Source organism: Nelumbo nucifera, chromosome 4, assembly GCF_055504915.1.
Source record: "Nelumbo nucifera cultivar China Antique chromosome 4, China Antique-T2T, whole genome shotgun sequence".
NCBI classification, from domain to species: domain Eukaryota; kingdom Viridiplantae; phylum Streptophyta; class Magnoliopsida; order Proteales; family Nelumbonaceae; genus Nelumbo; species Nelumbo nucifera.
In genome coordinates, this window is record NC_142652.1 from 41,109,805 (window position 1) to 41,127,000 (window position 17,196).

Below are 17,196 nucleotides of genomic sequence, written 5' to 3' on the forward strand. Positions count from 1 at the left end.
TGAAGGAAACTCGAGAAAGCGTTGGAAAAAATCAAAGAGAGATGGCAGATGAAATTTGATGGGATGGAGCAGTGGAGCACCATTACGTCCATGCTGGATCTACGTGGATATATATTTGATGGGATGGACCTCAATACCCCTCAACTTTTGTCAAACTCAAGCAAAGAAGACCAAGAAAGGGTGAAATCCCCGCTTAGTACGAACTAAACGAGGTATATAAGGCAGCCATGTGGCCCGTAGATCCAGTTAATTTAAATGTATAATAGTATACTATTATATCTAATAATATTATATTGTTATATGCTATAATATTATATATATTATAATAGTATACTATACTATATATTATAATATTATAATAAATTAGTATTCCATAACCAAATCTCCTGATGGTAGTAAAAAGTTAATTTAAATGGTATACAATGTAAGTACAATTGGGTTAGTTGAATCATGTGGAAATTTCAACTAATAGAGCATTTAGATAATTGAACCGATCAATAAAATGACTCGACCCAGTAAAGTAGTTTGTTCAAACCATTCTTGGGTCCCTTACACACACTGTAAGTACAATCGAGTTTATATTTACCAATAATTACTGGTATTAAGTAATCTTTTTCTGTAATTACTGTTAATTACAAGGAATAAATTAACATAATTAGTGTTCACTAATATTTACGACTAATCAGGTGTTAAAATAATTACTATTAATTAACAGAATCACTCTTCATTAATTAGGTGTAAAATCAAATAAATGTAATATGGTATTATGGTTTTTTTAGTAGCCATATTATTGTTATTAAGTATTGTTTTTCTATAATTTTTGTTTTGGCTTCAAAAATATAATTATTGTTAATTATAAATAATAAGTTAACATAATTACTGTTCATTAAATATTTACTATTAATCAGTCTTAGAATAATTACTGTTAATTAATGAAATCGCGTTCATATAAAAACAAATAGATATAATATGGTTCACATTCCTTTTTTGGTAATCACAGTAGACCCAATTGAAACAATACATGTTCAGATGTTCTTATGGGGCCAACCCAGATTGTGTTAATAATGATACCCAATTCAAAAATATTGTCTTCTTGAGTCTTGACCCAAGATTAGTTGTTGTGTTAACTCAAAATGATTGCATAGACGTTGGAAAGACCATCCCCCGAGATGATTTTCAACAATCTATATCTATACTAGTATTAGTGCTAAGAAACTCTAGATTTTAAATTTTTTTACCAAAATACCCCTTTTTTCTGAACTTGGTATCCCTATATTATGAGGGCAAAATATATTCTTCATCATTAAATCCTATATTTTAAGGTATTAACTCTCATTTTCTTTTATTAAATCTCATATTTAATGCACATTAAATAAATTAATTCTGTATTTTTTAACTAAAACACCCTTATTTATGAATTTAGTGCTCCTTTAACTATGTGGGCAAAAATGTAATTTAAAGTATTATTACTTTTAACTTTATTAAATTCCCTCTCATTAAGGTATTAACACTCATTCTCTGAACTATTTTTTGTTTCTCACCAATAAATTCTACAAATTAAATCTATATCTAATCTTTTTAATGATGTAAAACCTATGTTTAAGACCAACATGAAAAATAATTAAATAAACCACCCTTTTGTTTGAGTGACAAATAAATAACTCAACCATCTGCATCAAATGGGTTAACCAATGTTCTCATAGTTAGATAATAAAAAGTTTAAAATAAATATAAATATAAATATTATGATCCAATGAACATGAATGAAGTTAATAACTTAAATGTTGGATTTAATGAGAGGAAATTGAATGCATTGAATATCTTAAAATTACCTCTTTTCAATTCATTCAATATCAATAACCAATTATCCTATTTTTCCTCATTTTTATCAATAAATTTAAATATAGAAGGGTAAATTTTGTCCTAAAAAAATCTAGAAATATTCTTGAGGCCGTTCATGCTTTTTAAAGTGGTACATATTTATTAGGGTAAATTACACGGACCCCGTACTATGGGGTCTGTGACAAATACCCCTGTACTTTTTTGCGACAAAGACCCCCTTGAACTTTGACCATTAAACAAGAAGTTGCATTTCACTGTTACAAAATTTCTAAATACACAAACTGCCCTTTTGACATTTTTTCAAACCATTTTACCCCTAATATCATTTTAAAGCTTGGCTTTAGCAAGTTATCTCACTTTATTTGGCATGTTCAAGTTTCAAGAGTAGAGGGTAGAGGGCTTTTATTTCATAGCGGAGATTAGTAGAGGCATTTTCTTCATAGAGAAGGTTGGCGACAACTCTTCTTGTTTCGATGAGTTCACTTCCACTATGACCAAGGGTTTGCTCATTGTTATGGTTTAAAGGTTGAAAGGAGAATTAATTTGCTTCATTCTTGTCTCAATGAAAGTATAAAGGTTTTTTGTTGTTGAACTAAATATATTGAATGAATATTGCTATTTTATCCATTATTTGTGGCTCTACAATATAGTAGGAATGAAACCTTTAGTTAATCCCTTAATTTAATCCACTATTTTATGTTCTTCACTCCGAATTTGTAATGACACATGAAACCTCATCTTCTTGTGATTTCTTATAATAAAACGATCTTAAGAAGGTGCTTAAAAAATTCAATAACTAAGATTAGAAAGGATATATGAAGATTAATTGATGCCATCAGTGAATTTGAAGCTTATTACTCTTCTTTGAATATGTTTTGTATGTCTAATCGCTTGAGGATAAATACATGGTTGATGGTGCTAGTTGGGTATATCATCTTAATATATTCAAGGGCCATTTGACCTTGGTTGAACTCCCTGAGTTGAATGATTTGTTGTTTTGTATTTTACTAAATGTCATTAAATAGGTTCTTTAATGGTTTAATAAACTATATATCAATTTCCACGAAGTATAATTATGTTTAATGATTAGGAAAGAGGTTCAATGATCCATATATTAATTCCCATGAAGTATAATTATGTTTAATGTTCAGGAAATGGGTTTAATGATCTATATATTACTTCTCATGAAGTGTTCAATGTTCAAGAAAGAGAGTCAATGGTTCATATATTAATGCTCATGTCTTATGGTGAAGTTTATTCTGTTTAGCTGAATTTAGTTTGTGAATGTTTGTAGTTTATTCTATTTTTAATGTATCAATGAGTGACCATTCAACATTTTCCCTCCAATCACCAAGTGATCTAAGGTTTGAAAGAAGAGTTTGTGACAATGGTAATATAAGAAGTGTGTGATAAGGGTGTCTGAGACCACCTCCAATCCATAGAAGTTGTTTTATATATGCCCAAGCAAAGTTGTAAGTTTTACCTTTCTTTATTATTGGCATCATGGCTATTGTTCATGCTTTACTAAAAAAGTGTTTTATGTAGGGTAACAGCCGATTGTCAAACCATGTGATTTTTTTGAATGGATCGTTCCAATCAACTGTAACGTCTTTACGTTACATGTTGCACGTTCGCACCAGTTAATGAAACATTTTTTACGAACGTACAACATGTAATGTTATTATGTTAAAAGCGTGGTGCAAATGTACGTTTGGATGATAAATGAACGTGGTGCAAATAATGGCAATAATGGGGAAAGAGAAGCCGTTTTGATAGTAGACAGCTATATAAGCCCATTGTTTTGGTCTTCTCATTATTCTCTTTTGCTCACACACCATCTAAAATTGAGAGAAAAAGTGAGAGAAAAGTTATTTTGCTGAGTTGGGGCATCAAGGTGGCCGGACGTGGGTTCAATTTTAAGACAAAAATTATCTTGTCAAGCAACAAAGACAATGATTGAAGGTAAATCAAATTTTATTTTGCATGTTTTAGAAACATATCTTGGGTTTATCGTATCTACTATCATCAACTACCAAGATGGAGATGGCCAAGCATTTCGTATGTGGGAGATTGAGAAGTTCATTGTCGAGCTTGACAATCGGGTGAAAACATTGGAGAACAAATTTGAGAAAATAATAATTGCAGAAGGCCTGGGATTCATGTGCCTCCTGAAACTCATGTTTCTATTGGGCTTCATTGTGTTGTTTATGTTTAGGAAGTAAGGTACCATGATGGAAGGAATTAAGCTAAACTTGTTTTGTTTTGTGGGTTTATATATTCAGGGGGATAATGCAATATACATCCTTTGTTGGATGTAAGGGATTACATTTTGTATAATCCGAATGGAGAATGCTAACCATTTTGATAGAACATATGGTTTTTTTTGGTTAGGATGCTAGAACATATGAGTTTTCAGTTCTATTTGTTTGAAGTATACAAATTATATCATTACATAATAGAGATTTAATACAGAAGATAGCTGTAAATTGCTTAAAATCCCTTTTGTTTGCAATAACGTATTAACTTGAACTATAACAATTCTCTTAGTAGGATGGCTTGGTGACTTGAATTTGTATTCATAAGTTGAATTTCTTTTAGTGAATTGTTTGCACCGATTGATTTTTTTCTTCATGATTATTGGTTTGAATAAAAGGGAAGTACATGTATAAACATCAAATGGTTTACCAATGGTACCACTTAACACGTATACTTCAATGTTCCCCATTGTTTGCACCAATTGATTTTTTACTTCATGATTATCGATTTGAATCAAAGGGAAATACATAATATACTTATATAATAATATTAATAGAACTTGACACAGGGATCTCCATTCTTATCCAACATAGCTACTACTACAGTTTCATTATCTCAAACATGATATCACTTCTCTTCTCCTTTGCTTCCATGATTGCCTTGCTCTCCATTTATATTTCATGCTTCGTGTTGATAGATTTTTAATTTGTATTCATTTTTTATTTTTATTTGTTATTGTTTGGAAATTTTGTATTAATTTATTATTTTCATTCATAAATTAATAATTTTTATGAGATTAGTTTAATTAATTATAATTATTACAATAACATATGTAAGTCCTAATATTACATAATTCAATATTTTATGTTTTTATAAAATTATTATATATGTAAGTGTATAAGTTAAAAACTAACTAAACTTTATTTTAAAACATTTTAAGTTTTCTTTATTTTAAACGCAATAAAGCGGATCCAAATTCAATATAGAATTTTAGATTAGATTTAGACTTGAAGTTTCAATACAAGGTTTGGAATAGGACGTGGTTGGACCTCATCCAACTCAATTCTCTTTTATATAAAGTGGGGATCATATTGTTTGGATACTAATTGCAAGTTCATGTATTCTAAATGACACCATCACTTTTTTTTTTTTTCTTTTTCTTTCTTATTTCTGAAAAAATCATACATTTCTTTTCAACATGTTCCTCATCGATATCCTCATGTAAGAAAAGCAGAACCTTCTCTTTGTCGAGAGGAAGGAGAATAAATAGCAACCGAGGTGGTTACTTCTTTTTTCTTTATTCTTTTTCTTTCTCTTTTGATTATTTATCTCCAACCCACCATGCTTTGGAATCCCATTTAATCTTGAACGTTTTTCTTTACTTTTTAGTTTCCCCATGGATACTTTCAACACATCAACATAGAAATCAGAGCATCATGTGGAGGGAGAGTCAAACACAGGCAGTATGCTCTCTAGTTGCTCCATTGATAGCTTAGGGTATCTCCCTAGCTAACTGCAAAAGGTGCATTTGACATTTCTTATTTTAAAGACTTATTTCATTTTTACCGTTGAAAAATTAATGTTCATAAGGGCATTTTAACTGCAAAAAGGAGACAAGTCATTAAAATAAGAAATGTCAAATGCATCCCCCCTTCTTTCATGGGGTCTTGTAGCACACAAGGAAGGGGTAGAAGAGGAAGGAAGAGGAGGCCCAATACTTGTTTATTTGATTCTAATTCTTGTCGCTTTGGCTGAGGTTGAGAGTGGTAGCACCTAGGATCCGTTTGGTTTGGAATTGGAATTGGAATCAGAATCAGTATTGAAATCCTCTTAAATCGGAATTGGAATGGTCTATTCCTATATATAGTCAGTTTGGTTCAAATAGGAATGGGAATGGGAATTAGAATCAGTAGGAATGGGATTTCATTCCCAAGGAAGAGGAGGGAATGGCTATCCCCTCAAAAGGGGGAATGTCATTCCAGCAGGAATGGGAATAGGATTCCGATTCCGCCCAACCAAACAGTTGGAATCAGAATAGTCCATTCCACTTCTGATTCCAAACCCCTATTCCCATGAACCAAACAGGGCCCTAGTTTTGCCTGTTTGTTTGAGGCTAGGTTCTGGAGGGATCCCTTTTGGGTTGGTGGGCCTCTATCTTTTTTGTTTTTCTTTTGATGGTTGTTTAAGTTGAGAACTACTTTCTCCATGTATACGTATGCTTTTTTTATTTTATTAATTTTTTTACCTTACCTTTTCAAAAAAAAAAAAAGTTTTGAAGCATTTTGGTTGAACTTATTATTTGACTTGGAACAATAGATTAGTTTTGGTTTTTTAATTAAACTAACTCATTTTATCTAGAAGAATGGACAACACCAATATAAGCATCTAAAAATATTTTATGCCATTCTATTATTTCCATTAAGAAACTAAAATTATTGGTATTACCATATAATTAGTATATTTATGTAACTATATCATATATCATATTATAATATAATATAATACCATATAATTACTGTTGGATTATATGATATTATACCATATTATTAGTTATGATATTATACATAATATTATAGTAATTATACCTATATCATAATTAGGTATGGATGCAAAACTAAACTGGATGAAAGGGATATGATAAGATTTTGCAGAAAAAGCATTTCATTATCCGCTTAATCCTGGTAGGAAATTTAACTTCCAAGTTTCAACAGGAAGAACTAACAAATATCTCCAAAGGGGCGTGTTCTTTCATCCTTCAAGAAATTTTCCTGTCTTTCTAATTTTAAGAACAAAAATTATGGATATCAATCAAGTTAAATAGGAAAACCAGGAGAGAAATTTAACGAGTTGGAGTAATCAGACAAAATTTTAAATCAATGTAAGAAACAAGTGTTCAATACCAGAACATGGCATTGAGCAGCACAGATAATCTCTCTTGAGCAGCCCAGGCTTTGTGACATTGAGAAGCACAGATATCTCTCTTGCGAAGAATGCAAATACAAGGTTTAAACATATTTGTATTTACACTCTTCCCAAACTGAGCCTTAGAAGGTTTTTGAACTAAACATATTTGTATTTTCACTCTTTCCAAACTGAGCCTTAGAAGGTTTTTGAACTAAACATATTTGTATTTTCACTCTTTCCAAACTGAGCCTAAAAGGGATACATCTTGTGTCTTCAAGGATGATCGCAAGACTCCATGGGAAATCTCCACCTTTCCTTTGATTAATATCTTCCAGCCTTTTTTTTTTTTTTTTTTTTTTGCCGCACACGCTTGGCACCATAAAATACCAGAACATGACACACAATATCCAGAGATACCCAAGTTTGAGTAGGTTCAAAGGTTCCAACTGGGTCCGTTGATAAGGTTTCTGGCTAGTTGTAGATGAAATTTGAGATCAATTCCTTAAGTTCATCACCAGGGTTGAATGGAGAAAAACAAAAAAGATGTCTAGTTGCATTGTTAGAAAATTTTATTTCGGGAAAGAATTAATAATTAAATCAGATGCAAAAGAGAATAATTATCTGAATACATCTTATAACTCGAAGGAGCCGAATACAACAGAACCCTATGGTAGTTAAAAGAATTAAAGTAATACAACGAGGGAGGAAAATTTTCAAACTAGGTGAAAACAGCATGGAGTGATGGAGTCGGACATCAGATGCAAAGAGATTTAACAGCCATTGATGACATTCCTCTTAAATCCAAAACCTTTTGGTTAACAATGGACTAACTTTAAAATATCCCAATCCATGAATACATACCAGTTTGCCGAGAGAGAGCCTTCTCCTATTGGTGTCAAACCAGTTTCCCGACAAATACAAACAGGTCTGACACCACAGAATTTGGATTTCCAATTAAAAGAACAGGGAACATCTTTCGATCAGTACTGCTACATCCTCCTCTTCAGATTAGTTTGAGCAGCATCCGACTTTCTTCACAGCTGATACATCATCCCTACCACCCACACTGATCATCTGTCCTTTGGGCAAGGCAGCAGGATCATCCCCGATGTCCAGAGCCTTCCTGCTAACGACACGGTAGATCTGGGTGAGCACTTCTGTGAAGGCACTCTCCACATTAATAGACTCCAGGGCAGATGTCTCCATGAAAAAGTTGTTCTCTCTCTCAGCAAATGCCTTTGCATCTTCTGTAGAAACAGCTCGCAGGTGACGAAGGTCAGCCTTATTCCCCACAAGCATGATCACAATATTAGAGTCTGTGTGATCCCGCAGCTCCTTCAACCATCTCTCCACGTTCTCAAAAGTAACATGACGGGTGACATCATAGACAAGCAATGCACCAACAGCTCCTCGATAGTACGCACTTGTGATTGCACGGTATCTTCAGAAAGAAATTGGAGTAAGAATCATTCTGAAACTACTAAAATTCAGTTCGTTTGGAATTTTAACTGAGAATTAGACCAACATTTTGTTGAGATGGTTGGAATTGAAGAATAAGTGGCCTTTTTTGCTGTCCTTGTCATACAAAAACTATCAATACCTAGCTTTGAAACTATCAATACCCCCATGAAACATAAAGACATATGCCTAAACAATGCTTGATAACTTCAAAAGGCAGAAATAGTCTCCCCTCATCATTATTTAAAGATCTTCTTAACCTTGTTTTCAACATTATAACATTTTCAAAATTATCAGGTCTAAAGTGCATATATCAGCTTTCTATTATTAAAGCAATTAGAGAATAGAAAAACAAAATCTTGATTAACTATTAGGTAAACTTGCGTCAAAGTAAACAATTTACTTAAGAAGTATGCAAATACATTCAGCCTGAGTGATGATTTCAATGGAACTAAAGAGCTGGAAAAAGCTACATTTCTACAACTACTCCAATAATGAAATTTGCAATATCATAGAGAAGATTGGTCCAAATGAAGCGCACAAAGTAGAGGCAGATCCACAGCAAGGTTTGATGGCAAAATATCATTGTGATAATAGATCTTCAAATTTCTTGGAAACCTTTATCAATTATCAAGTATGATAATAATTAAATGCAAAATTAAGACAATATTTGCTCTGATATGCAGGCAAAACATATCAAAATCGATAATTAATTTGTATAAACAATTTGCCACATGAAGTAGAGAGGCTCTTTATACTGAAATGTCAAAATCAAAATAAAAAAAGAAAAATAAAACAAAGTACGAAAGCTTCTGCATATGATCTCTCTCTCTCTCTCTCTCTGTCTCTCAATTGCAGGAGGGGCTAAAAAATATATGGAGTTCATCCTTTTTTTTTATGAAAATGTTTTCTTTTCTTTAAGTAATCTCTCAATGTATTAAAAATGAGTTTAGCTTCAAATCAAACATGTGCAAAGTTGGTATGCATGCTTTTGGTAAAGGAGATTTAAATTAGCCTTCAACACAAGAAGTGATGTTTATTAGAACCTCAAAGAACAAATACTAAAAGTGGTAGCAATTGAACAACAAGGCTCATGGTTTGAGGTCTCCTGTGTAACCAAACACAAAGCCATGGTAGAAACCCCAGCAACACATAGTCAAATGAAGAAGGAAAACAATCTACACCCAAACATCAAATGAAACATTCACTAAAATGTAACATTTCCCATTTTTTAATTAAAAGAAAATATTTCCTCGTGGACAACCACATATATAATATGTTATTTATCAATAGATTTTACCAATAAACAAGCTAATGACACAGTCTGGAAGTGTTTAGGCCAATGCAAGACCCATAACCAATATAAAGATAAAAAAATACTAAAATAGTAGAATTTATCAGTATTAACTAGAGCTCTTACAATTTACAAACTAATTTATATATATATATATATATATATATATATATACAATTTACAGTCTGCTAGAATGCTATTCCACAGATCTACTGAAGCATTTTTAAGAGACAAGACAGTAAGCAACAATACCCCTTTACCCTTTGCATTAATAGTTAGTATATTTTCCTTTACATTGTTCAATCACTTTTAAAGAGACAAGACAAAAAGTGAAGAAACAGAAACTCTTATATGCAATTATTTCACCACCACATCCATTGTTAATATTTATATGAAGTATTCGGACGTTACTCCCATCCCAGTGCATCCGACCCCACCCAAAAAAGAAAAATAAAGGAAAAGAAAAAACAAGGTAAGATTCTTCCCCATTCCATGTTGATATATGGAAATCATCAAGCTAACAGTCTCTGACACTATTTTGATTTAGTACATATTAGATTTAAATCATTCTAATCTGCAAGGTCATCATTTAAACCTTTAATAGGCAATATGAATATTTTTAGGGGCATAAGCTGCACCTTTTGGATAAGGCTAACAGTGTATAATAAAAAACTATTAGTTTCACCAAATTTATAATACAAGCAAATTCAATGTCATTGTTAAAAGACTAAGCAAATGCTAACATTAGTAGGAAGTAATAGAGTGAACATCTTCTGTACAATTTCAATATCATCCTATAGCCACGATCCTTAACACAATATTAGACATCTAGTCACTACATTCTACAATCCTTGACAAAATTTAAGAGAAATTCATTAAATCTTACCAAAAAAAGCATCTTATAAACCTTTTGGGAAAATTACACGTAATTTTTTATTGGCAGGAAAATGCATAAATCTAGCAACAATACCAGGAAAGAAAGATTATTGCATGAAGAAATCAATCCAATGCATGTAAACAAATCACTTTTACCCGTTATAACGAGCGGATCTAAGAGAACTTTTTTCTTTGATCGATAACATCTAAGAGAACAATCGTTAAACTATATAATATAATTAGAAGCCCAATGCATTTTTCATGTCTAATCAATGCAGGAAACTGGTTGACCAACAAAAACTATAAGGAATACCAAAAAAAACAAACAGTAGTTGCAATGGTGATCGAATCGACGATCTTTGCCGGCAAATGTGGAATCTCAAATTTGAATAAAATGAAAAAAAAAAAAGATTGGATATGAAATACAGAGAAAAGGAGAAGGGATCAAACCTTTCTTGGCCGGCAGTATCCCAAATCTGTGCCTTAACGACCTTATCATCAACGTGGATGCTTCGCGTAGCGAATTCGACACCGATCGTGGATTTAGATTCAAGGCTGAACTCGTCCCGGGTAAATCTGGAGAGCAGATTAGATTTCCCGACACCTGAATCGCCTATCAAAACAACCTTGAACAGATAATCGTAATCGTCGTCGGCTCTGTATGCCGCCATTTTCTGTTTGGTTGTTTCTCCGAGAAAGAGAAGAGAGAAAAAAAGTGAGCCTTCGTAGATCAAAATTTGCGCTTTTTAATATTAGTTCTAACAAATGTCTATCTTCTTCGCTACGAACGTCAAAATTTCACCATTTCGGAGAGAGAGATTTCCGAAGAATGAAATAGTGATTGCTTATTAAAGCTTCTCAAATAAGTTTTCTATAGAACAACAGAGCGAGAGAGCGAGAGAGCGAGAGAGCGAGAGAGCGAGAGAGAGAGCAAGAGAGAGTGAGTAAGTGAGAGAGAGAGAGAGAGAGAGAGAGCACGAGAGATCAAAAGGTCCCTCCCTCCGTTCTCTAGTTTTGGAGGAGGAACCTTTTATCAGCGCCAAGGAATCCAGGGATTTTAGATCCGATAAGTTATCGGACTTCATATTTGTGTGCGTGGACTTAGTCCGGAAGCGACACTTAATTCTTAAAAGTGGAGCTCTTAATGGGTGTTAGTTATGAGATTGCAGAGTTATCAAATAAGACTTTTCCTGCAATATGATATAATAATAGTCTCACCCATTGTATTTTAAACCAATTGGAGTACATAAAGTGGTTTACCACAATGGGAAAATAATCATCGCTTCGTGTTGTTTATTAATATGAATATTAATAATAAAAATAGTTTCATAACATTATGATATGATATTAATGTATATACATGTATTCATATGGTTCATAATTTTATGTTATAGATATTAGTGTATTTATTTATTCCATAGTGTAACCATAGTTATGTTGTACCATTTACTATATGATATCATAACCATAATTATTACAAATTGTGTATGATTATAACCATGTACTATAATATAGTGTAATATAATTTTATCATATGATTAATACACATAACAGTATAATTAACATATAGTATTAATTACATATTAATATCATATGTTAATTATTACAAGTACATATTATATCATATATAATATAATATAATTATATGGTATACATATGATTGGTATTACTGTTATTATGGTTAATACATGTGAATATAATATGGTATATATGTATTAGTAAAACACTATAATAATATGTTATACTATATAATAGTATATTATACTATTATAATATTATAGTATTATATAGTATAGAATTATAATACTATACTATTAATAGTATATACTAGTATAATATACTATATTATATATTTTTATAGTATACTATGAATAGTATTGTATAGTATACTATATATATATATACTATTTTATAATATACTATAATATATTAATAATTAATATAAATTGATTATAATTTTAAATGAAAGTAGATTATTTAGCGCAATAATATATCATTGAATATCTCAATTTCAATATAATTAATATTTACTAATAATTATAGTTTAATGCAAATATGTCTTATATATAATTATAGTTAAATTGAGATGGATATATAATTATAGTTAATGTATTTTATGCAATTTAATGGAATAATGGAGATGTTAGAACTATCCTAATTAGGAGTGTTAAAAGTCTTAAAAGGTAACTAGTCAATTGAGTTATTTGTTTAATTTTAAAATTAGAAAATTAAAAAAAAAAAAACAAAAAAAGATAGGTTCCTTTAAGAAGCAACCACAAAAAGATAAATTACTTTAAGAATAAACCAAAACCTATTAGGGAACCTCACCCATCACATTAAGATTTTTTTAGGTTGAATGGTTCCTTGACATGCTCAATTATTGTCAACCCGACATTCTAATCAGGATGGCAATTTCTACCATACTTAGTGAGTACCCACCCCTATCTGCCTTGACAGGGTGAATTGTTTTTTTTTTTTTTTTTGAAGGGCAGGTTTTGGGGTGGGGATGGATTTTGGGATGCTATAACCCGTTCTGGTACGGGTAGGGTATTAGGCTAAACCTGACCCTCCCCAACCTACATATTGTTGGAAAGCATATAAACTTTATGTATTATATGTTGAATTTAATAATATTTTGAATTTTATGTAAAGGATAATTGATAGTTTATGTTTTTTTTTACATGTCAGAATCAAATAATTTGAAATGTTGTTGTTTGTTTGTGTTATTTTACTTTTCTATTGCTTCTATATAACAAGAAATAATAATAAAATAAATGTGGGTTCTAAAACCAACCTGCCCCTACCCTTGAACGTGTGGAGGGTAGGATCGGGGAGGGTTTTGCATTTTCATGTGTGGGGAGGGTTTGGATTCTCAAAATCTAACCCTCTACGAGTTTTGGGGCGGGTACAGGTTGGGAGGTTTAGAGAGGCGAGTAGGATCTAGAATTTACAAAACCATCTCTAAACCTTCGTCATTGCTATCCCTACATTCTAATTTGAGTTCCATAGAGTATTACATATTTATAAGTCATATAACTACAATTAAAGAATTAGTCTTCATATGATATGGGCTGGTTAAACTGTGCGTTTATGATTTTATTGTTGATGCTAACAAAGATTTTTTTTTTCATTTTACATTTTTATTTTACATGGGTGAGAGGTAGGGGTTTGAACATATTTGAAATAAAATGAATCTATATTATCTATACTATATATTAAAACAAGGCTGACCACATCAATAGCCCTCTCCTTGCTCGGTTACCCAATTCTAGCTTCTCCTTAATCCATTCTCTCTCCTCAAAATACCATTCTTTAAACTCCCAGCTTGTCACCTCATTCACTCTTTTCCCTATCCCACCGGACCACATCATCCTCCACTCTCCTTCTCCCTTTTTCCATCCCCATTTCATTGGCTCAAGTAACACTTGTGGTCAATCACGATTCAACGTCATGATATATTTAGTGTTTATTTGAAAAATAAGTGCTTAAAAAAGTGCTTATTCTGATAAGCATTTCTGAGTGTTTTGTGAAAAAACAGTTGTTTTAAACTGGGGTAGTATAGGTATTTTTAAAATGTTGTGGTGGGCCAAGATAGGCCAAAAAAGAAATTAACACTTAAAAATAAGCCCAAGCTTTGGGCTTCTCAAATAAGTAATTATTCTTAAAATAATCACTTATTTCAGGCATATTTCCCAAATGCAAATAAGTGCTTATTAGTGTGGTCTCTACCCAAAATAAGTGTCTATTCGATAAGCACTTATTTTTAAGAACTCCCAAACTTAGTGAAAGTCTCTAAACCCACCCTATCCTCAATGGGGGCAGGTTTTCCCCGATCTTAAATGGGGATGGGTGAGAATAGGGAAATTTTTGTAACTGAAATCAAGGATAGGAAAGGGATGGATCTATATATAATTCTCCTATAATATAAAAATAATAAAAATTGGTAACTTAATTATTCATTAACTAATAGTTAATTAATTTGTTTAGTTCATCATTTAAAATTAACCTTATTGATTTTAAAATTAATTTTAATTAATTCAAATTATTCTTAAAATAATAAAAATGATTTTACTAATATAAACTTATAAAATCAATTAAAATCAATGCAAATTTATCTAACAATGACTAATATGCATAAAATATTAGTGAAATTAATAATTAACAAATATTATAAAAAAATAAAGAAACATCTAGATTCCATTTATAAACATTAAAAGTTTATTAATCATAAAAATAATTATTACTTTAAAATCCATAAAAATAATACAAATTTAGCCTATACTACATAATCAAAAATTTAGAATTGGGTTGGACTTAAACCAAATATTCCTAAATGGAATTGTCTTAAAGCTTCTTATACTTTAATTTTATTTAGTAAAGCCCATGCATTTCAAACATAATTAATAAAAATAAAATTGTTGTTAAAAATAAAATCTATTTAAGTTCAATTTAGAAATAATAAAATAATAGTATCTAATAGTATCTGCCTAAAAATAAGTTAATAAATATAACTGAAAATACTAAAAAAATTCTTAGACAATACATGGATTCAAAAGTAATGCTTGGGGCGGACTCAATTTAGCTTGGCCCAAGTAGGAATGTTATGAGATTCATTCTACTTTAACTTGAATTAACAAAGCTCATGCATCGCACAGGTCCCATTAGTCCATATATTTATGGAAGTAAGTAGTCCACTTCAGCGGTGCCCTAATAATTTTTTGAAATTTTTTTCTTTTTATATTTTCAAAAAGATAAAAAAGTAACCAAAAGATATAATTAACTCCATTCTCATCAATTACAAAGAGACTTTACACTGTGATTGTGTGTGATGCAAATTGGAGTCATGTTTTAAAAACTGGCCTTCACAAGAACCGGTTTAGCCACCGGTTTCTAGGTCAACAATTCAACTATCCAGTTTGAATTGATGGCCCATTCTAATTTGAAAAATAAAAAATAAAAACAAAAACAAAAACTGTTGTCTTGGTCGAATAGATTGACAGTTCAACCGCCCAACAGCTTGTTGACCAAGCCAACATTTTTGGCAAAGGAGCAGTTCAGGGTAGGGGTGTCAACGGTATTCGAAAATCCGATTTTGAATTCGATATTCGATATTCAATATAATTGAATCGAATTCGGATAATTCGAATATCTAATCAGTCAAATTCGAATTCGATATAATTTAATTCTTATATATAATATATAAAATATTTTATAAATAATAATTAAGTTATATAAATAATTTATATATTTATATACATTGTATCAATAAAATATTTATTTTATATATTTATTAATTATCTAAAATAATTAATTAATCAAATTCGGATCGAATCAAATATTTGAATATTTAATCGAATTTGAACTCGGATATTAATTTTTAATAGCCATTGGATATCGAATTGAATTCAGATATCGGATTTTCTAATTGGATTCAAATTCAAATATTGCATGATCCGATTCCAATTTAATCCGTTTACACCCCTAGTTCAGGGGTAAAAAGTAACTCGTTGCCTTGATGGTTTTTAGGCTGAAAAGTCCAACTGTACGGGTCAATGATGGTTTGAAAACCGTAGATGCAGATTTTGTATATGATTAAGTACTACATCCACTTATTTGTGAGTTGTGATCAAAATTTGCACTCTTTATCTATTTGCTTCCATTGGCAATGCAAATTTTGCATATGAGAACTTGATGCAAAATTTGAGAGAGACTTTTGGGTTTTCCAAGGCCTCTTTAATGTATGTTATTATTACACTTAAAAAAAAAAACCTTTAATAAAGAGAGTTTGTGGAATATTAATACAACATAATAAAGTAAAATATTAATAAATCAAATAATATAAAATATAAGTAGGTTGAGGCTAAACAATCAAATATAAAATAACAAAAATAAAAATATTATTTTAAAAAATTATCAATTTAAAAATCCACTAAACTTCAACTTAAAACAAATAAATATTAAAAAAACTTAATAAAAATTAAAAACTTTTCAGTTCCACTTAAAACTTAATACACTAATAAAAATAATAAATTTAAATATAAAAATATTAATTGATAGTTTTAATAATATCATGATTTAAACATGGGTTTGATATATTGCAAATAGAACCCATGCTCTAATGTTGTATTTTGTTTTGTTTATTCTTTTTATTTTAATAGATAACTTTGTGTTAATGTATTTTTAATTAATTAATTAATATTATTATTAAAATGAATAATTTTTATGAGTTGAGACCTTTACTATGCATAGTGCCTATACTACACAAGATACTTATAAATTTTAATAAAAATTTAAAATGTGGAACCCATTTTATCACTCAAGCAAAGAAGACAAGTTAAATTAACGGGTCTATCTTGACCCATTTTCAAAACAGTTCAGGTGTATCTATATAATAAATTTATAAAATACTAATAATAATAATTACTAAAGTTAATAAGAATATTAAAATTTAACAAATTTTTATCTAACAGCTATTAAAAGTTAAGAAATTAATAAATATTAGTAGTTCATAAATTAAAAAATTAAATACAATTTAATTCTATTTTAATATGATTAATATTAATAAG

General features: G+C 30.4%; 1 protein-coding gene across 1 annotated transcript; it reads right to left on the reverse strand.

Moving 5' to 3' along the window:
• Window positions 1–7,685: 7,685 nt before the first annotated feature.
• Window positions 7,686–11,638, reverse strand: LOC104611064 (ras-related protein RABA1f-like). Its single transcript, XM_010277979.3, has 2 exons — window positions 11,081–11,638; window positions 7,686–8,443 (listed from the first exon to the last, which is right to left on the reverse strand). Exons 1-2 carry the CDS (start codon window positions 11,299–11,301, stop codon window positions 8,011–8,013), a joined length of 654 nt encoding a protein of 217 aa, XP_010276281.1. The 5' UTR covers window positions 11,302–11,638; the 3' UTR covers window positions 7,686–8,010.
• Between the last annotated feature and the right edge of the window lie 5,558 nt (window positions 11,639–17,196).

Excerpts from the sequence above, each read along its gene's own strand:
- LOC104611064 (XM_010277979.3), bottom strand. The coding sequence starts at position 11,301 with ATGGCGGCATACAGAGCCGACGACGATTACGATTATCTGTTCAAGGTT. Across the intron at positions 8,444-11,080 it reads GATACTGCCGGCCAAGAAAG|ATACCGTGCAATCACAAGTG; the intron begins GTTTGATCCCTT and ends TTCTTTCTGAAG.